At 38.9% G+C, this 21,533-nt stretch overlaps 1 protein-coding gene across 1 annotated transcript in view; it reads left to right on the forward strand.

The window, feature by feature from the left end:
- smc1b (structural maintenance of chromosomes 1B) overlaps positions 1–21,533 on the forward strand; it is a 30,729-nt gene that overhangs the window by 6,783 nt on the left and 2,413 nt on the right. Inside the window, exons 11-21 of the mRNA XM_028045174.1 lie at positions 214–399; positions 482–628; positions 730–867; positions 2,449–2,565; positions 3,606–3,712; positions 4,538–4,679; positions 16,791–16,936; positions 18,722–18,875; positions 18,958–19,056; positions 19,748–19,904; positions 21,190–21,344. Coding sequence (XP_027900975.1) covers positions 214–399; positions 482–628; positions 730–867; positions 2,449–2,565; positions 3,606–3,712; positions 4,538–4,679; positions 16,791–16,936; positions 18,722–18,875; positions 18,958–19,056; positions 19,748–19,904; positions 21,190–21,344 — 1,548 coding nt within the window. The remainder of the gene's footprint in view (positions 1–213; positions 400–481; positions 629–729; positions 868–2,448; positions 2,566–3,605; positions 3,713–4,537; positions 4,680–16,790; positions 16,937–18,721; positions 18,876–18,957; positions 19,057–19,747; positions 19,905–21,189; positions 21,345–21,533) is intronic.

The following is a 21,533-nucleotide window of genomic DNA, read 5'->3' on the forward strand; positions in this document are numbered from 1 at the left end:
TGATACATAACATTTGATTAAAGCCTAAATTTGGAAAACTAATAAAACGACAGACACCATGTTTTCTCACTGTCTAAAGTAAAATCAGACTAAAATTTTAGTTCCTTTCTATTGTTTTTATCTCTAAAGTAAAAGGAGAAAAAGCTTTAAGTGTTTGAATTTGACTGTGGGAAAAGCAGATGAACCCTGACCCACGCTCCCCCTGGCATTCAGGTGAATCCCCTGAACGAGCGCCTGAGGGAGATTCCAGGAGTCAAGATGGTGGTGGACGTGGTGCAGGTGAACGCCGGCAGCGCTCAGCTGTGGAAAGTGGTGCAGTACGTCTGCGGCAACGCCTTGGTGTGTGAGACCATGAGAGAGGCCCGCAGCGTGGCCTTCGACAGACCCGACCGAGTCAGAGTAAGCCCGACGCGGAGCTCGTTTCATGACACGTCGCCGCTGTTCCTTAAGAATATGTGCTAATCGCCGGTATGGGCTGCAGACTGTCACCCTGGATGGGACGCTGTTCAAAACGTCCGGCGTTATCTCCGGAGGCTCCAGCGACCTGCGCACCAAAGCTCGCTGCTGGGAGGAGAAGGACGTGCGCCGTCTGAAGGAACACAGGGACCGGCTGATGAACGAGATGCGCGTCAGTCAACTAAATAAATCAAATGAAATGCTTTCACCTCGTTTGTCTCCCCTTGCTGCTGCTCTTCAGAATTATCGTTAATCTGACTTCTTCTTCTTCAGGACTTGTCGAGACTGAAAAGGAAGGAGGCTAATTTAAATCAGATCTTGGCTGAGTCTCAGGGAGCCCAGACCCGTCTGAAATACACCCGGATGGATCTGGAGGTCCTCCGGAGTAAAACCATCCCCAAGTGCCAAGCGGTAGGAGCACAGAGCTGCTGTCAGGTCTCTTATCTGACAGCTGGACACACATCTGCTGTTTGTTCACCTTCTTGTTCACTTCTAGAGGTGCAGAAAAAAACGGATTCTATAGAGAATCGCAATTCCTAGTCCAGATCATTCTGAATCAATTCAAAATGCTCAAACATTGATTTTAAAATTAAGTCGTACACCTTTGCTGCTCCTATTTGCAAGTGTGCTGCATATCACATTACACGTCCACCGTATCTATTATGGATAATTGGGGCCTGCCCATAGCAATGCATAAGAAGAGCATGCATTGCATGGCAGGCGCCTATTGTTCTACACCCAATAGAACGCCTCTTTATTTATTATTCTTCCGCGGCCGTTAATGCGGCTCGTACCATTGCATGCCCACCCACAAAAGTCGTATCAAAACGTGCGGCCCGATGCCGGGAGGGGAGCTATTACTTGTAGTGGTATTCAGAGTTATGATGGCGACTTAAAAAGCGAAAAACGAGCAAAATTTCCAACTGCCGAAACGCAGAGTGTAACTGACACCAACTGCCGCTCCGTTAGAATGTGAAATGAAGTGAATTTTTGACCCCAAAACAATTTTGAAATCGCTGTCACGCCCACAAATATCGGCATCAAACTTGGTCATGACATTGATACGCATGCCTGCTCCAGTAAAATGTTTTCGAAATTTTGCTAGGGCTTACGGTTTTCTGTCAAGGTGCTTCAGAGCGAAATCATGTGCCAGGGTAAACTGACGCTCTCCCTGATTCACTTCCATGTATTTCTGAAAAATTTCAGACCTCCGCACACACTATCTTTCTCTCATCGCTGTTAACAATGTGAGTGAGGTAGAGATATGAATCGCGGGACTATCGGAGACGACAAATAGCCCTTTAATACGCTTCAAACGGTTTTCGAATATGTATCATGGCTCCCGAACGAAAAGGAGTTGTTCGGATTGCTTTTTTCAGTCAAACAGATAGAATGCTTCATTACCATAGCAACAGAACAAAGAGCAGGGCAGAGCAGCTGATTAGGACTACAAAAACGCATCATTGTTCTAACTACGGCAGAACTACAACATGGCAGAACTGTCAGTTACTGCAGAGGAGGAATGACCTGCCTTTAGAATTACTTGTGTTTTGGGCATTTTATAACTGATTTTATCCAACCATTGTTACACATGGGATTAGTGTGGCCATTTAAAATGAAGCTTACTGAAAATGTCAAAATAAAAGCCTTAATGCTCCCCTCTGGTTAGTGCACAATCATAGGCGGTGCAATAATATTAGCCTGTATTATCTTTACCTCTCAGGTTAGTGCGCTGCCTTGCTCAGCAAGACAATGCTGAGCAAGGCATATTTTTTATTCAAGCAAAAGGCAGACAGTTAAGCTAACTTAACTCTGGTTACACTTTCAGAATTTTATGCACAGATGTACTTTTGTTTTGATATAAACTGATTTGATACAGTGTGGAAGCTTATAGAATTGTAAAATTAGAATAGAGATGCTGAAAGATTCTCCTCTCCAGTCACTTCAGATCAAACGTGTTGATGTCAATTTTGTGCCTCTGACGGGTTTCAGGAGATCTCCCGTCTGGAGAGCGAACTATCAAACCTTGAGTGTCAGATCGAGATGCAGCAGGAGGATCTCAAAGCGAAAGATGCAGAGATGAAGAGGATTAGAGAACAGATCGATCAGGTGCAGCCTCTCCAACACCTGTACACGGCTTTGAGACAAACACATTTACATTTATAAAAGAAAACATTTTAGGTTACTTTACTCTGGAAGTACTGGGTTTTAAGTGAGCAACTAACGATTAATTGTATACAAAATGGCACACTCTATAGATTTTTTTTATTTATTTAAACACTTAAACTTATTGTTTGCTGTACTAGAAATACATTAAAAGATTCAAATAATTTGATTCCTTTCCTAAATGAGAAAATAAACATTTTATTGCCTAAAATGCAACAACATAGCATTACTTTAGTAAATAAAACTCCACTTGAGAATTTTTGGCCAAAACCTGTTTTTTTTGTGTGTTTTATATATATATAGTACAGTTTTGGCTCAATGACTGTTCTGAATGTGTTTTCAGCAAGTGCCTATTTTTGAGTCTAACGATTAATCAATTACTAAGTTGAGGATTAATTCAACAATCGATTAATCGCGATTAATTGGTTCAGCCCTACTGGAAAAAGAATACAAGGAACTGACAGGACTTTATTTTTAGTTTCAGTCGAGTTTTTAAAAAAATTTTTTTTTACCTCATTTGTAGTTGTGTTTTGTGTACAGTGGACTGCTGGTTTTCACATTTACTAACTTTTGAAACTCCGTTTAGAAACTTTTACTCCCTGTTTTAATAGTTCACACACCTTTTCAGGCGTTTTGGTGATTTTGGTATTGCCAGTTAAGGGGATAACATCTAGAGTCTTCCTTATTTCCACTCTTGAGGGTTCAGCCAATCAGCCTCAAGGAAAATAAGTGCAGCTTCTGGATTGGCTATTTTGCAAAGGCCAGCCAATCACATCTCAAATAGAAGTTCTGGCTTCCCAAGCTGCATTTACTTTCAAAGATTTTGAATATGGAAAATCTGTAATTTTTCACACATAACTATTCTTCTTGAGATTGGCTCTATCCTATTATTCTATCCTATTCATAGCTTGCGTAGGGAAGGTAATTGTGCTTGGGATCATGTCATAGTTGTTTAACTGGATGTGTGCATGTTGTGTTTTTAGATCGATGACATGGTGTTTGCGGACTTCTGCGCTAAGATCGGCGTGGAAACCATTAGAGAGTTTGAGCAGGAACACTTAAAACAGAAGGCAGAGCTCGACAAGAAACGGTAAAACACATGTGTGTTTACATTGTTGTATGTATGAAGTTTAATCTGGCTAATCTGGTAGGTTTAGTGACAATTATGATGAAATAAGACAGAAGAACTCTTCCCTTTAAAGGTTTCTCCTGTTTTTCATCAAATTGATGTTAAGATCTGGCAATAAGAGCTGGAGTAGACATAAAAATCAGTCTAAAAATAATAATTTAATGTATAAATCCAGCCAAACTTGATCTTATGTGTCAAAGTAATTGTCTTCCTCATTTTTAGTCATGAAATATCTCCCACTATCCCACTTTTCATTGATTTTAAGCAAACAGAAGTCCAATTACTGTTGGAACTATATGATCCAGAAGTCATTTAAACAAAACCTCTCCAACAGGAAGTAGGCTAAAAGAACACATCAAGGTCAGAGGTCAATTTAAGAGTAGAGATGAAGCATTTACACAAAAATATTAAAATACACACAGAAACTCAAAGATAGAACCCTAAATAACCTGTTTAGACAGTTTATCAGAAAAAATTACACTTCAAAGTCAAAGTGGCTGAAATGAAAATATTTGGCAGTTGTTGAGTGAAGGGCTCTATAACCATTTATGTTGAAGGAGCTTTTGCTTTAAATACTTTTTTAATAAGTGAAATCATTTAAAAACTCTTTTTGAATTGACTCTTTAAGATTAAAATTGGTCGATGATCTGAAATTTAAAAAAAAATAAAAAATTCTTACTGCATTAGATATTTCAATTTGGCCCCTGGTTCACCCCTCTGAAGAGCCCTTTTGTATTGAAGATCGTTCACACTGTGGATTCAAGATTCACATATCTCTCCCCGAAGGCTGGAGTTCGAAAGTCAGCAGGCCCGCTTGAACGCTCAGCTTGAATATGAAGCAGAGCAGCTGGCTCAGGAGAGGAAGAAGCTCAGCAAAATGGAAGACACCATCAGGAAGGAGGAGCAAGCCACGGTGGAAAGCAGAGAGGTGGATTCACTTTCCTGGCTTTTGTGTAGCAACAAAGAGAAATAGGAGTAAATAGTTGCTGCTTTTCCATTGACCTTAAAATTGCGCAAATTACGAAGTTGAATTCGCTTAACGGAAGCCTGGCAGTTTCACAAAATCCTTTTCCATAAGACGTTTTTGCGCTAGGATGAGGTGGTTTATCGAAATTAGTGTATTTTGCAGTACTAAAATGGAAACATTTTTTGCATCACACGAGTCACATGATCAATAACCTGGTGTTACTACTAGAGGAAGAGATGGATAAGGCAACAGGAAGTGGTAGAATGATGAAGGCGTGGTATGTTTTTAAATGACTTAAAGTAGGCCTGTCGCGATAAACGGTAAATCAATCAATCGTACGATAAATTAAAACTATCGACGTCATTTTAATTATCGGCATTATCGTCTCTACCGGCCTTTTTCTCTTTCTGTTAATGACACTGAATGAAAAAAGGCTCAACTCCGGTGCTCTCCACTGACCTTCCCTTCCTCGTTTCCTTAGTGTAAAGCCCAGCGCACACAACACGATCTTAGAGCTGTCGGCTGATTGTCGGCCCATTTTCAAAACCTGACAGACCACACATTAGCCGACAGAAATCCTAGGTTTAACGGTTCGATTGGGTTCGTTCCTGCCATGTGGTGTCCAACAATGGGCACAAAATAATGGCTACAAGTCCAGTGAACTAATTTTAAAACCAGGCATTAATCAATGCTTTACTACAATCTACCTGCAATGCATGTGGCTAGTGTCAGCGTAAAGTCCTGACCGAATGAAAATCATTAGAACCTATTTACATCACGTTAATGAAGAACAGCTGAAAAGTTACCGGGTTTATCAACTGCCGTAGCAATTTCGCTCCAACTCCTCCCCTTGTCATTTCTATATTCTTTGCATGTTGAATAAACATTAATGTTGTTTCCACATATCATCTGGGTTGCCCTGTGTCAGCTGTTTGGGATTCCCCTCTGTAATTTCCCCTCAGAAAGCACGGAGGAGAATCCGTGCTTTCTGATTGGCTACCTGTCACATTCAACAGGCTGCGTTAAGCTCCCAGTCGGGGAAAACACCCTGATTTGGATCAGAGCGGCAACAATGATCTACCATAACACACCACACAATCTTAGAAAGACCAACGTTCTAAGATTGTTGTAAGGGGAAAAATAGGAGCAAAAAATCATGTAGTGTGAACTATTGCATCAGGTAGTCGATGTGCCCATCTTCTCTATTTAAATCTAAGTATTACTGAAGGGCAACATAATATACAGACTTCATAATCTGCACTCTTTTGGTTGAATGCAGTATTTATTTCCCCTTTTACTTTATGTTCTTTAGGGTTTTTTTCAAGTGTGTTTTTTGTTAATGGAGACTGAGAATCCATTTTATTTTTGTTTTTGGTTGTTTTGTTTATTTTGTTTATCAGTTCCAGTGTTAAATATTCTTTTGAAAATAAAGTGTATCTATCTTTGGCAGGAAATCACATGCATTATTACGTCATTTCCATTAAATCAGTGTAAAAAGGTCTTCAAACAATATTATCGTTTATCGCAATAATTTTTGAGACAATTAATCGTTCAGCAAAATTTGCTATCGTGACAGGCCTATGTATATTCCAACTTCCTTTACAAGCGGTTATTGTTAGTAATTCTACCGAACCCGCTATTATCCGCCGCTACAGTGTGCTAACCAACTAGCATCACGGCATGTTGGCTACTTCCTCTGGCCGCTGTTGGCTCCAAAACACAACAAAACTCTTCCAATATCTTTCACACATTGACGCATTTCCCTAAACATTTCTCGAACAATACCGAATAATTAAAAAAGTACTTTATTAAAATAAACTTAAAGGTTATTCTCACCTGAAAAACAGCATGATGGACAAAATCATCAGGAAAGCTGGCTCTGTACTGGGACTAAGGCTGGAGTCCCTGGAAACTGTGGTGAGAGGAGGACACTGAAGAAGGTTCTGTCTATTATGGACAATAAACAGCACCCTCTCCACCACATAGTGGACAGACAGCGGAGCACCTTCTCACATAGGCTGCTCCAGCTCCGCTGTCGTAGGGACAGATACAGGAAATCCTTCCTGCCACATGCCATCTCACTGTACAATAAAAGCTAAATCATTGTTCTGCACTAATCAGTCCGATTTTGCACAACTGCACTATGGCACACTTGCTGTACATATATTTACATATACATATCTGCATTTTTTAAAATCTTTGCAAGGACTGCTCTTAAGTTGCTTTTTATATTAACAGCATTCCATATTTTACAATTTATAGCATTTTATATTTTATTTTATCTACAACTACTACTCAGTGGTAGTTGTTATTGTGTCTATGCTGTAACTGTGAAGTAATTTCCCTGCTGGGATGAATAAAGTACTTCTATTCTATTCTATGTCAGACGCAGTCTGCGTTACTCCCATTTCTCTCAACTTATGAGAAACGGCAGAGCAACAGGCAGCTCAGAGTCTCCACGCGCCACCTACTGGTGAAACACCGCTACTACACCCATCGTCATTAATCCCTGTTAACAACAAATAAAATAGCTACTTATCAATAACCCCATAAACATTTAAGAAATGCATGCTCCTTTTTTTTCCTATTGTGGGCACACACCAGTGGGCATCACACTAGTTTGGAGTATTTAGCTCCAAACTAGTTCTACTTTATTCACACTCAACCATTTGTTGGGTTTCATCAGCTGTGACTTTCTGAAACCCTGTGAAAAAAAAAAAAAACTGTAAAACTTTAAATTTCACTGAAGAACCAAAACCATAAACTTCAGAAAATAAAAACTTGTCTTCTTTCAGCAAATTAATAACAAGTTCAGTTCAAACTCCTGCGAAATATAACTTGGTTATGTTCATTGAGAGGGCTACGGTGCAACATGCCTTAACAGATTTTTAACATTTGCTAACAAAAAATGAACCAAAACTGCATGCAACAATAAAATATATTTTATAAAATAATTAGAGAACTGGTTATGTGCCCAAGAAACTAAGGATGAGTCCTGTTAGTATTGCCCCAAACAAAGCAACAAAGGAGTGGCTAAGGAAGCACATGAAGGTCCCAAAGTGTTTAAAACGATTCTCCAGACTTCAACATCTGTGAAGGGATCTGAAACTTTTCCAGGAACCAGGAAATCAAGGAACAAATGCCAATAACCTTTGTAACAGTCAGTCAAATATGTTAGAATATTCTGGGGTTAAATGTGTCTGCAACAAGATAGTTCTTGTGTGAACTATGTACTGACCCAAATGCGAAAAAATGTCGACTACAGTAAAAACAGAGAAAGTAAGACTCTGGCTATAGCATCTAACCACAACAGCAGCACGTTGCAGATATTCTTCTTCTTCACCATGTTGTTTTCTTCCCACACAACAAGTTGGTACACTACCGCCGCCTGCTGGTCGGTCAGTTGATCTTGGTTTGTCTTCATCTACCATCCAAGATGGTAGATCATGGAAGAGAGGACCTAAATATGAGGGCATACAAACAAAAATCATGCATTTGCATAGGTCTGAAAATGACCTAGGCTTAACATTTACTGTGGCACACATTGAGTTTGTGGTGGTCAAGCATGGTGGGATGGGTTTGAGATCCCTGGTTTTCTCATGGGTAAATCTTGCAACTTTATTTGTGCTCAGCCCCGACTAGTTCAATTGTTTTATTATTATTATTTTAATTAGTTATTGTCATTTTCATTTTATTAAAGGATTTTATATTTATATATTTATTTCTACTCATGGCATTAACTTAGCAAAATGTTACCTCTTCCCACATCAATATATGTATATAAAGCAAAAAACCCCCAAAAACTACAAAAGCAATAAATGTTTGATAAAAGAAACATACTTTCCCGACCTCATCTACTTATTACAAATTTTCTTTCCAACTCTCTTTTTCCAATGTTTGCTGACACAAGAACAAGAAAATAAATGTTTGACTAAACAAGCTAAATTAACTTTCTAATGAATAGATATTGAAAAATGTTCAAAAGAAATGATCACATATGGTGGAAAAAAACAAGTGAATCAGACTATTTTGAATATAAACAAGAATAAAAAGCATGAAATTTACTGGTGAGATGATGTAACACCACCAGCAGAAGAAGATTCTGTGATGTCACTAGTGAGGCAGTCTCTGTGATGTCATCAACTAGACATATATGTACAGAACACAATTCTGCATATCTTTCATTGCTTGCTATATCGCTGACCAGTTCAGACATACTCAAAGCTCTTTCAAATACCGTTCAGGTAATTTAGAAACCGACAGATTTTAGAGAACTATTTAAGGGAAAATGTTTCATCAAAACCCAAGATACCACAATGGAAATATGGGACCCCAGATGAGAAGGGGATTCCAGCACAACTCCCAAGGCAGGTTCCCTCCTGTGCACCCGAATGTTTTACACGAGGAAATCCAAAGGCTGCGTGCTTTTTTGGAAATAGAGAGAGCCCAAAGGTTTGAAGATAACCAACGACTGGCCCACATGGAAGAAGAGCTGGAAGAAACGAAACTCCAGTTAAAAAGGCAGAAAGCTATCAAAGAGGTGTTCATCAACAAGTCCAAAGAGTCAAAGAGGGAACTCGAGAGAGTAGAGAGGCTTAGTGATCCAGCAGCTGTCAGCGCTGCGATCCTTGCTTCCAAGGTGCACAACGATGTGAGATATAAGAATAAGAAGATGCTGCAACAAGACTTTGTAGATTTAAAGACGGCCCATCTCCTCAGCCAGGAAGCATTTTCATCAGAAATCCAGGCTGAAAAAGAGAAAGGTAAAGCCCTCCAAGAAGAACTGGATAAACTCCAGACTTCTTACGAGGAGCTTTGCTCTAAGTATGAAGCTGACATTGCTCTGGTGAGGCAGGAGGCTGGGATACAAACATTTTGTGAAGAGAGGGATAGTGAGGTACAACAGCTCCTTGAAAATCGAAGAGCTGAAAAGGAAGATATGATTCAAAAAATGTCAAAAGAGATCAAATTTTTGCAAAGCAGCGAAAAAAGTTTGCAGGACGAATTGGACCAGGTCAAACGTTCATATGAAGAACTCGACGGGAAGTATGATAGAGATGTTTCTGGACTTAAAGCCCAAGTAGAAACATACAAGAAAGAGCTAGATTGTGAAAGAGAAGCCAGTTCTGAGAGAGCGAAGAAAGACCTTGAGAAAATCAACAAACTGAAAGCTGAGCAAGATCATCTCTATAAAACAATGACAGAAGAGTTCCAGACCCTGCAGCAGAAATTCAACGGGCTCGCAAAACATTTAAAATCTAATATAGGCCAGTATGAAACAAGCCATTCTTCACTTCTACAGCAGGTGGAAAATCTTCAGATGCAAATAACTGAGGAGAAAAAAGCTCACTTGGAAGACTTGGCGCTACTCCACAACATAAAAGCCATGAATGCCGACCTCCAGGAAAATACAGCAAAAGATATGAAATTCCTGCAAGAAAAGGAAAGGGATGCGCAGACTGGCTCAGAGAGCCAACCTGACCAACCTGAAGTTTTATATCAAGAGGTTTCTTCTGAGGAGGATTTCTCAGAAGAAACCTCATCAGGTTGTTCCACGGATTTGGAATCCACGGCAAAGACGGAGTTCGCTGTAGAAACCATCCAGGAGAATGTGGACAACCCAGATCCTAAATCCATGCAGGATGGTAAAAGGAAAAAGCCAAAGCTTTCAATTTGGAAAAAACTACAAAACATTCTGTGTTTGAAGAAACAGAAAAAAGAAGGAAAAGAGTGAACAAAAATCAAGAACGTCTCACTTTAAATATCATGCCATGCGACGCTTCGTCATGACAAAATTTAAAAAGGCAAGTTTTTTCCCCCCATTAACCAACTAGAACAAAGATCCCTTCTTAACCCAATTCAAAAAACAATCAAACGCTAAGATGAATTTGAAATAGAAAAAAAGCGGGCAGCACGGTGATGCAGTGGTTAGCACTGCAGCTTCACAGGGAGGATGTGTCAGATCTTTGCTGTGTGGAGTTTGCATGTTCTCCCCGTGCTTGCGTGGGTTTTCTCCAGGTGCTCTGGTTTCCCCCCACATCTCCTAAAACATGTAGGTTAGGTCAATTGGTCAATGTAAATTGCCCCCCAAAAGTGTTCAAGAAACTGCAAGAATTGCTTTAAAAATCACCTAAAAGTCTTGAGGTATCAGCACTAAATCTAAGACTATTCCTTACCCAACGATGGCTGTTTCCTCTACTTTAGCCCTTTTCCCTTCACTTTTTTAGTGGCAGATGGCACAGTGCCACAACACAGCTCAATATTTATAGCAACCGATTAATTTAAGAATTAAAATTCTTCTTGTAATAGAAATGATTTCTGTTTATTTTCTCTCTGTTTTTGTAGTTTTATGGTTTGTCCTTTATTTTACCTTCTCTACTCACATTTTATGTTGCACTTGCACTTTTTCGTGGTGAAATGTGTTTAAATCCGGAATTTAAAAAAGGTTAACAGAAAGATCATGCAGTGGCTTTTTAAAAAAAGATTTCAGGGTGACTGTGGCTCAGTGGGTAGAGTGGTCGTCTTGTGATCAGAAGGTTGTAAGTTCGAGTTCAGCTTCCTCCTGCCACATGTCGAGATCCCCTTGGGCAAGGCACTTTTGTTGCTTACCGATCTGCATATCGGTGTAAATGGGTGAATGTGACTGTAGTGTGAAGTGCTTTAAGTGGTCAAAATGATTAGCAAGGCACTACATAAGTTCAGTCCATTCATCTTTTTGTTTCTTTGATAAATCCTGTGTTTTGTTTTTTTTTTATACCAAACATAAAAAAGCTGATTTAACAAGTTTGGACTTCTTCAGGGTCCCCGGGTGTTAACTTAAGGCTAGAATTACATCTGTACATAATATTAGATGATAATTGTAATCATAATTTAATACTCTGGACCCCGAAGAAGCCCAAACTTGTTCTATCTGGTTTGTTTGTTATAAGAAAAAACAGGCTTTATCAAAAATGAAAGGAACTGTGTGATCTTTCTGTTAGTCTTTATTTAGAAAAATGTATTCAATATAATATAACAAACTTAATAAAAATAAAGTGCAATTTAACATGAAAAACTGAGTAGAAAAAGTAAAAACGAAGCACAATCCATCAAACAGAGAAGATAATCAGAAATTATTACTGTTAGTGAGGAAAATCGATTCTTAAGTGCATACATTGCTATAAATAGAAACCTATGTGTTGTTGAGCTTATGTGTAGTCTACTGGTATAATAGAGAAGAACGACAGGATGCTCAACATCTACAGAGGCTGTAGACCTCAACAGTTATCCCGGGTTCAATTCCAAGTCTTGGGTAATCTGCTGCATGTCAGTCCCTTCTCTTTCCTCCAAATCTCCTGTTCAATTACTGTTTAATAAAGGCCACTAGAGAATAAAAAACTAAAAATGTGCCTGCCACCACATTGTGCTCATTTCCTCATGTTGAAAAAAAAAGAAAAAAATACAACTCTTTCTTGCTCTCTTTCTCTTGTTCTCTCTCATTCTTAAATAATAAATGTTACATACATATACTGTACATACACACATACATAAATGCACACACACACCCACCCCAACATGCACACATATACACATCCCTTCCATGGGCTGCCACCTTATCGTGGTGGAGGGGTTTGAGTGTCCCAGTGATCCTCGGAGCTATGCTGTCAGGGGCTTCATGCCTCTGGTAGGGTCACCCAATGCAGAGAGGTCCTAGGTGAGGAACCAGACCAAGTGCAGCCCAAATACCCCTTATGATGAGGACCACCAATGGAAACAGTGTTCCCTCTCCCGGACGTGGGTCAACGGCGCCCCACTCTGGAGCCAGGCCTGGAGGAGGGGCACATTGGCAAGCGCCTGATGGCCAGGCTTTAACCCATGGAGCCCTGTCAGGCTAAACAATAAATATTTAGTTTACAAACTACATTTAGCATTAAGCTAAATATTTATTTAAGCTTAAGATTTAGTGACCAAGCTATATATATTATATTGAGCTAAATGATAAGCCTTGAGCAAGCTGAATACTTAGCTCTGAGCTAAGTATTTGGCTAACAAGGCAAATATTTGTCTCTGAACTAAATAGTTTAGTTCAGACTAGGGTAAAGGGTACCAGGATTCCGGACCCGTCAGCAGCAGATGAAGCTGAAAAACAGCATGTAAATGAGCACAAGGGAAACATATGAGGGGCCGTTTAGGACAAAATTTACGTTTTGTCTCTCACACACTACCAAAAGGTCTCGCATACTCCAAAAAAATAGCCACGCACACTCCAAAAAATTACGTTTTGTCTCTCACACACTACCAAAAAGTCTCGCATACTCCAAAAAAGTAGCCACGCACACTCAAAAAAATTACGTTTTGTCTCTCACACACTACCAAAAACTCTCGCATACTCAAAAGAAATAGCCACGCACACTCAAAAATTACTCACGCACATTCAAAAAATACTCAAATTGCGTATACACACACTACTAAAATGTCACACACACATTCACAAACGTTAACTTTCTCGCTCACATACACTACTACCAGCTCGCGCACATACACTACTACCAGCTCGCGCACATACACTACTACCAGCTCGCTCACATACACTACTACCAGCTCGCTCACATACACTACTACCAGCTCGCGCACATACACACAAACGTTAACTTTCTCGCTCACATACACTGCTAACAGCTCGCACACACACAGACGTTTATCTCTCACATACACAAGACTAAAGTTGAACACACACACAGTACTAAGACTCGTTTTATGTATGTGTGAGAGCGAGACTTTTTATGAATGTGTGAGAGCGAGACTTTTTATGAATGTGTGAGAGCGAGACTCTTTTTGAATGTGTGAGAGCGAGACTCTTTTTGAATGTGTGAGAGTTGTCACGGAAGAGGCGGGGCATAATTTTTGGATCAAACTGCGCATGCGTAGATCCTAAACTATAAGTTTCGATTGTTGACTCACTGTATGTTCTATTACTTAGTATATTTGTGCTTTTAAATATATATAGAACGTTTAACTTTCTTGTAGATTAAATGTGCTATAGAAATAAATGAATCTGATTGATTGATTAAAAATAGCAAAATTGCTGTAGTACAATCTGTCCACTGGGTGCCAGTATTACAGGAATTATTAACCGGCGCCAACTAGTGCCGAAGAAGAAAGAGTTTGCTATACCGAACATAACTCTAATTCGAAACGAGAGAGAATTGGTCAGGCAGCTGCCATTTTAAACAATTAGAGTAAATAAATAGCAATTTTGCTATTTTTAATCAATCAATCAGATTCATTTATTTCTATAGCACATTTAATCTACAAGAAAGTTAAACGTTCTATATATATTTAAAAGCACAAATATACTAAGTAATAGAACATACAGTGAGTCAACAATCAAAACTTATAGTTTAGGATCTACGCATGCGCAGTTTGATCCAAAAATTATGCCCCGCCTCTTCCGTGACAACTCTCACACATTCAAAAAGAGTCTCGCTCTCACACATTCAAAAAGAGTCTCGCTCTCACACATTCATAAAGAGTCTCGCTCTCACACATTCATAAAAAGTCTCGCTCTCACACATACATAAAACGAGTCTTAGTACTGTGTGTGTGTTCAACTTTAGTCTTGTGTATGTGAGAGATAAACGTCTGTGTGTGTGCGAGCTGTTAGCAGTGTATGTGAGCGAGAAAGTTAACGTTTGTGTGTATGTGCGCGAGCTGGTAGTAGTGTATGTGAGCGAGCTGGTAGTAGTGTATGTGAGCGAGCTGGTAGTAGTGTATGTGCGCGAGCTGGTAGTAGTGTATGTGCGCGAGCTGGTAGTAGTGTATGTGAGCGAGAAAGTTAACGTTTGTGAATGTGTGTGTGACATTTTAGTAGTGTGTGTATACGCAATTTGAGTATTTTTTGAATGTGCGTGAGTAATTTTTGAGTGTGCGTGGCTATTTCTTTTGAGTATGCGAGAGTTTTTGGTAGTGTGTGAGAGACAAAACGTAATTTTTTTGAGTGTGCGTGGCTACTTTTTTGGAGTATGCGAGACTTTTTGGTAGTGTGTGAGAGACAAAACGTAATTTTTTGGAGTGTGCGTGGCTATTTTTTTGGAGTATGCGAGACCTTTTGGTAGTGTGTGAGAGACAAAACGTAAATTTTGTCCTAAACGGCCCCTCATAGAAACACACTCTGTGTTACTCCAATTTCTCTCAGCTTATTTATTGAACAAACCAGCTCATTTAACTGTCAATACAGTCCAATTTATAGTTCAGTAACTTACTGTACACATTAGACATATTCCATCATAGACATCAACATTAGCTTTCCTTAAATCAGAAATAATCCCATAACATCATATTTTGTCACAATTCCCTCAGGTAACATGTACCTTCAATTCACTGCACTTTATATGCATATTTAATCACACACAGTGACATATTTCATGGGCATGTATCTTACAGTAGTTGTAAACTGGCATAACTATCTTAGAATTCAAACTACTTTAATTAAGTGAATGCATTAACTCACAGTTTAACCTTCCACCACTGTGTTTAGAACACAAATAAACCCTGGAGCCTGATAACAGTATATCACTCTCACATCATGGATTATATGTATATTCGATAAATTAAAACTACCGGCGTCATTATAATTATCGGCATTATCGTCTCTACCGGCCTTTTGCTCTTTCTGTTGATGACACCGAATGAAAAAAGGCTCAACTCCGGTGCTCTCCACTGACCCTCCCTTCCTCATTTCCTCAGTGTAAAGCCCAGCGCACAGGACACGATCTTACAGCCATCGGCCCATTTTCAAAACCTGAGACCACACATTAGCCGACAGAAATCCTAGCTATAACGGTTCGATTGGGTTCGTTCCTGCCGTGTGGTGTCCAACAATGGGCACAAAATAATGGCTACAAGTTCAGTTAACTAATTTTAAAACCAGGCATTAATCAATGCTTTACTACAATCTACCTGCAATGCATGTGGCTCTAGTGTCAGCGTAAAGTCCTGACCGAATGAAAATCATTAGAACCTATTTACGTCAGGTTAACGAAGAACAGCTGAAAAGTTACCTGGTTTATCAACTGCAGTAGCAATTTCGCTCCAACTCCTCCCCTTGTCATTTCTATATTCTTTGCATGTTAAATAAACATTAATGTTGTTTCCACATATCATCTCCGATGTCCGCTGGACTTCAGGTTTCGCCGTATCAGCTGTTTGGGATTCCCCTCCGTAATTTCCCCTCAGAAAGCACGGAGGAGAATCCGCGCTTTCTGATTGGCTACCTGTCACATTCAACAGGCTGCGTTAAGCTCCCAGTCGGGGAAAACACCCTGATTTGGATCAGAGCGGCAACAATGATCTACCATAACACACCACACAATCTTAGAAAGACCAACGTTCTAAGATTGTTGTAAGGGGAAAAATAGGAGCAAAAAATCATGTAGTGTGAACTATTGCATCAGGTAGTCGATGTGCCCATCTTCTCTATTTAAATCTAAGTATTACTGAAGGGCAACATAATATACAGACTTCATAATCTGCACTCTTTTGGTTGAATGCAGTATTTATTTCCCCTTTTACTTTATGTTCTTTAGGGTTTTTTTCAAGTGTGTTTTTTGTTAATGGAGACTGAGAATCCATTTTATTTTTGTTTTTGGTTGTTTTGTTTATTTTGTTTATCAGTTCCAGTGTTAAATATTCTTTTGAAAATAAAGTGTATCTATCTTTGGTAAGAAATCACATGCATTATTACGTCATTTCCATTAAATCAGTGTAAAAAGGTCTTCAAACAATATTATCGTTTATCGCAATAATTTTTGAGACAATTAATCGTTCAGCAAAATTTGCTACCGTGACAGGCCTAACTTAAAGCATGAACAAACTTTTCACATGTAATTTTAATGTGTTTCTTATTTTTTTCAACATGAGCAGAATATTGACCAAATTTTGCGCACATTTTGTTATGGAAATGTGCGGAACAAGTAGCCCAAACTTCGGTTTCCTCCCTTTGGTGTTATTGTCGATATATAATATCAAGCATTTAGTTTGTGTTGTTTGTCTATTACTTGTTTTTTCAGCTAACTTTCACCGTTTTTTCCGCAGGTTGAGAACAATCTCCTGGAGACAGTAGAGGAGTGTCAGAATAAGCTTCTGGAGATGAAGAACGAGCTTCTCCTTAAAAAAAGCCAGGTGGCCTCAGTCACAGCGGAGCTCAACCAGAAAACTCATAAGCTGCAGGAGACAAACAAGTAAAGATCCCTCCAGTACCGACCCTTTCTCATCCCGTTTAAAGCAACCCGTCACTGCTAAGAAACACAGACCAATTTGTACAGCTGCTGTGTCGTCTTTTTGTTTTAAAACTTTAAAATAGTCCACAGGCGTGCTGAAGTTTCCAGTCTCTTTTAAAGGTATGTTTTTACTCCAGAAAATAATTTGGATATAAGGTTTCTTAACTTCCAAAAGTAGTTAAACATTGAATAAAAATTGCACTTAAATATGTGAATGAAATCATAATAGGATATTTTGAGCCTGCTGATCAGCTGCTGATATTTTACTACCAGGGTTCATTCTATATTTAAGGAATTTCTTCCAAACTTTTAAATTCATAGCTTCTTCAAAATCTACGAGTTTCATGTACAAGTGTATAAATTCTATTTATTTTAACACAGGGATGGTACAAAATGTAAATAATAATTTTACAAATTTTAAAGAAAATACTATAATTCATACATAGTGGTTTAATCCAGAGGTTCCCAAACAGGATTAGCTTCTGTGTTGGGACCCACAAACAATGCTAACGGGCCAAGCTATGCTAGCATGAGGAGCAAAGCAACTTTGACAAATCTGACTGACAGCCAGTCAGAAGGATGAAGCGTGGCAAATAACTTTCTAAATAATTATTTTAACTTATGTTTTATCATAATGCTTGAAAAAACAGATTAGATTTTATGCAGAACATTTTCTGATGAAAAAAATGGTAGGTTTTTATATTTTTAATTTTTGCCTCTTTTTCCTCACTCTCACTCCATTTTCTGTGGCCTCTCAGGCGCCCCCTGGTGTTTCAGTTATGCCAGATCAGAACTCTGACAGACAGTACCTCATTTTAATGAGTCAAAAATCAGACCCAGTCTGTAATCAATCCTCATTGATGTTATAAATGAATAAATAAATAAATAAATGTGTCTTAGAATTCAAAGTCAGCTGCAAGCTCTTATATTATTAGTATTTGTTTATTTAAGGATCCCCATTAGTCTCTACCACACTACAGACTATTCCTCCAGGGGTCCACACCACAAATAAATACAATAAAAATCATGTTTTTACAAATATTACAAAAAAAGACATAATAAAATACCTTAAGACACAAAGTCAAAACATCAAATTCAAATTACCGTAACCGCCTCAAGAATTTTAACATTTAACGAACATTACAAAAGGACATCATGAAATACCTTAAAACAGTGGTCCCCAACCTTTTTAGTCGCGCGGACCGTTACAGATTTGGCAATGTTGCTGCCGGGGGGGGGGGACGACGCCGCAGTACTCCGATGTTGTTTGTTACTCATTGGTAACACTCATTCTGCTGCAAGTTGGCTCAATTTTGACGCGCAAGACGTAACCGGTTTAGGATTTTCAAAATTAAAGATCCGGAAGTAGTTCATTATGTCTTGCGCGGCCCGGTACCAATTGGTCCGCGGCCCGGTGGTTGGGGACCACTGCCTTAAAACACACAAATAAAATTAAAAGACAAGATTTCAACAATTTCAAGGATAGGTTAAAAACAAGCTAATGATTTTCACCATCAATCATTTGCCTGTTTTTACACCAGACTGTACAAGAAGCATGTTGACGGGTGTAACAAAGGGTTTGGTCGAGGTGGAATTTGAAGCATGTTTGAGCAAATTCTAATATCTATACACTACTGGAGCCTGCAAGTTTATGTTTTTATAGTCTAATGATCCAGAAAACTGCTGCTGGTGTTTTTGAGAGCATCGTTAGCATCCCGGTGCTTTTCTGCTGTGGCGTGCGTTCAGGGAGCTGACGAAGCTGCAGCGCGAGGTCATGTCCGCGGAGACGGCTTTGGAGCAGAAGCGCATGGCTCGACACAACATGCTGCTCGCCTGCAAAATCCAGGACCTGCGGATCACCATGCTGTCAGGCAGCCTCAACGAGATCAGCGAGGTGCAGGTGGGACTTCTGTTTCAGTAACTTGACTGGTTACCGAATGAAACTGGAATAATATCAAACTCTTGTATTTGTCGTTTTGCAGCTCATGACGGATTCAGAAAGTACTACAACCACAATGGACATTTATGAACGAGAAGCTCAGTTTGTTATTGATTATTCTGAGCTGGAAGAGGAGCTCACGGTGAGAAGAGGGTTTTTCACTATAGTTTAATTTCATTGATTTGTCTAATACAGTTATTTTTAGTTAGTTTTTTGAGTGTTTGATAGTTTTTCTTAGTTACTATTAGCTAAATATTGTTTAGTTTTTACTAGCTATGCTAGTTTGAGTTTTTTCATACTTGGTTCATTTTAGGTGCAGAATTCAAGAAGATGAAAGTATGGTATTGTGGCTATGTATTCATGGATTGGGTAATGAATACATAACAGAAGATGCCATTTAAAAAAAAAAGTATTTGATTGTTGTAGAACCACCAACTGACTCTGGAGTTTTCTCCTAACTTTTGCTGTTGCCATTTTGTTTACTAGTGCTAGGACTTAACGTAAACTGTTTGTGGGGTGAATCAGTTTCACATCAGTACAAAAGGCTAATAAGTAGATCCAGAAAAACAAAAACGGAGGATATAGTATCTATAATTTCATTTTGTTTTACTTAGTTTTATAGACTCACAGTATAGCTCCAGTTAGTAATAGTTAGTATTTCGGTTAACAAAAATGTTTTCTCAATTTCAGTTTTTGTGATTTGGTTAGTTTTAGTTGACTGTAATAACCTCAGTCAACTAAACTTCAGCTGGGTGAGACAGCAGCTGAATTATTTTTCCACTCAAGTTCAGTTTAACGTTCAGTGTGCTTGTAATGACTGTATTTATTGACAGCATCTGTGTGATGAGGAGCAGCTGGAGGCGCATATGGAGAAGCTGAAGGAGTCGGTCTCCTCTCTGGAAGAAGTGCTGCATCGCACCACTCCGCCTAACCTGAAAGCTCTGGAGAAAATGAGGGAGGTGAAGGACAAGCTGCAGGGAGTGACTGAAGGTGCTTTCATTTTCCTGTCGTTTTGTGTCTTTGCTCTTCAGTTCTACCTTCTAGCACGAAGGTATTGACAGTATTGATAACATAATATCTCCCAAGAATCTAAACCAATCCCAAAAAAAGAAAAAGAAAAGTCTGTTCAACTGTAGGGAGCTGAAAGAAGTACTTTGTGAAAATGTATTAAGGCTACACTTTCTGTTGAGATATCCAGAAAGTTTTCCAGTTCAGATTTGGCTTAACGTTACACAACAACTGCCTTCTATACTTTAAAACCTGCTGTACTTTAAAACATAAGCACATTTGGGGGGGAAAAAATTCAAATAACCATCCCAGCCAAGTTAAAGTAACATTTATATTGTGACCAGTTGCGGTCTTCACTTGGAACTATTTTGTGACTACTTATTTCTTATCTTTCGATACATGTTAGTGTGTTTAAAAACGTGTCTAAAGGTGAAGATGTCATGCAGAATCAGTGGAGCGTCAAGTCATCACATCTTCAGAGTGTGTGTGTTGCTTTTGATGCACTTCCTGTCTCAGCTATGTGTGTGTGTTGGGTTCAGATATGTAGCTTTCACAGTGTCTGCTGTGTCAGGACTGCATACCTTACTTTAGCCATGAATAGAATAGAATTTAATGTTTGTCACTATACAGTATATGTACAGTGAGATTTAGATGAAGTCATTGCCTTATGCATTAACATAAAATTTCTAATTTTTTCATAACTAAACCGTCTTTATTTGATTTTTTCCTCTCTTTCTCTTCTTTAAAGGAAATGACTAATCAAAAAAAATATATTCTCAAAAATTTCTATGCCTTCTATGAGTTTATTAGCAGGAGAAAAAAATCCAGATTTTCTAAAAATTACATCTTTATAAATGGCAAACTCATTTAATTAATATATACATTTTTTTAAATATAGGAGTCATCTAGCTGTCTGGGAATGAAACCTCGATGTTTAATTACCCAGTCAATAAGAAAATAGATCCAGCTGTCACTGCTACTTTTACTTTTGACCATTTGGCATCGTTATCAGAGCAGACACTGCCGTGTAGTTGAGCTGCATTGGTTCTGTAACATATTTATCAAACTGTTATTGCTACAGTGCCAAGTGTAAAGTAAGGCTACATCCTTTTTATTTGGATTAGCAAACCGGACGATGTTCACATATTACATATTATTTAGAAACAATAGTTTCTAAATAAAGTTTCTAAAATGCATGTTTAGTTTTAGTTTTACTCTGACAGGCGATAAATGGGTGCTAAACTTGGACTTTCTCTTCCTCACTCAGCCTTTGACGCCAGCACCAGAGCAGCCAGGAGGTGCAACCAGGAGTTTGAGCAGGTCAAAGCTCAGCGGTTCCACCTCTTCAGTCAGTGCTTTGAGCATGTGTTGCTCGTCATCGATCAGATCTACAAACGGATATGCAGAAACGGGAGTGCCCAGGTGAGAGCACTCCATACAAACCCCCTCTGAGGACTGCAGGGGGTGTAAAACACAAAACCACTGCAGACACACAAACAAGTCGGCCATCTTTTTCACTGCTCACAATTTCTTTGTAGAAAAACAGCAACCAGAAACGTCTTATTTGCTGTTTTCTTCCCCCCTTATTACACTGTTGGTCTGTTCTTAAAT

This window comes from Xiphophorus couchianus, chromosome 2 (genome assembly GCF_001444195.1).
Source record: "Xiphophorus couchianus chromosome 2, X_couchianus-1.0, whole genome shotgun sequence".
In the NCBI taxonomy this organism is placed as follows: Eukaryota; Metazoa; Chordata; class Actinopteri; order Cyprinodontiformes; family Poeciliidae; genus Xiphophorus; species Xiphophorus couchianus.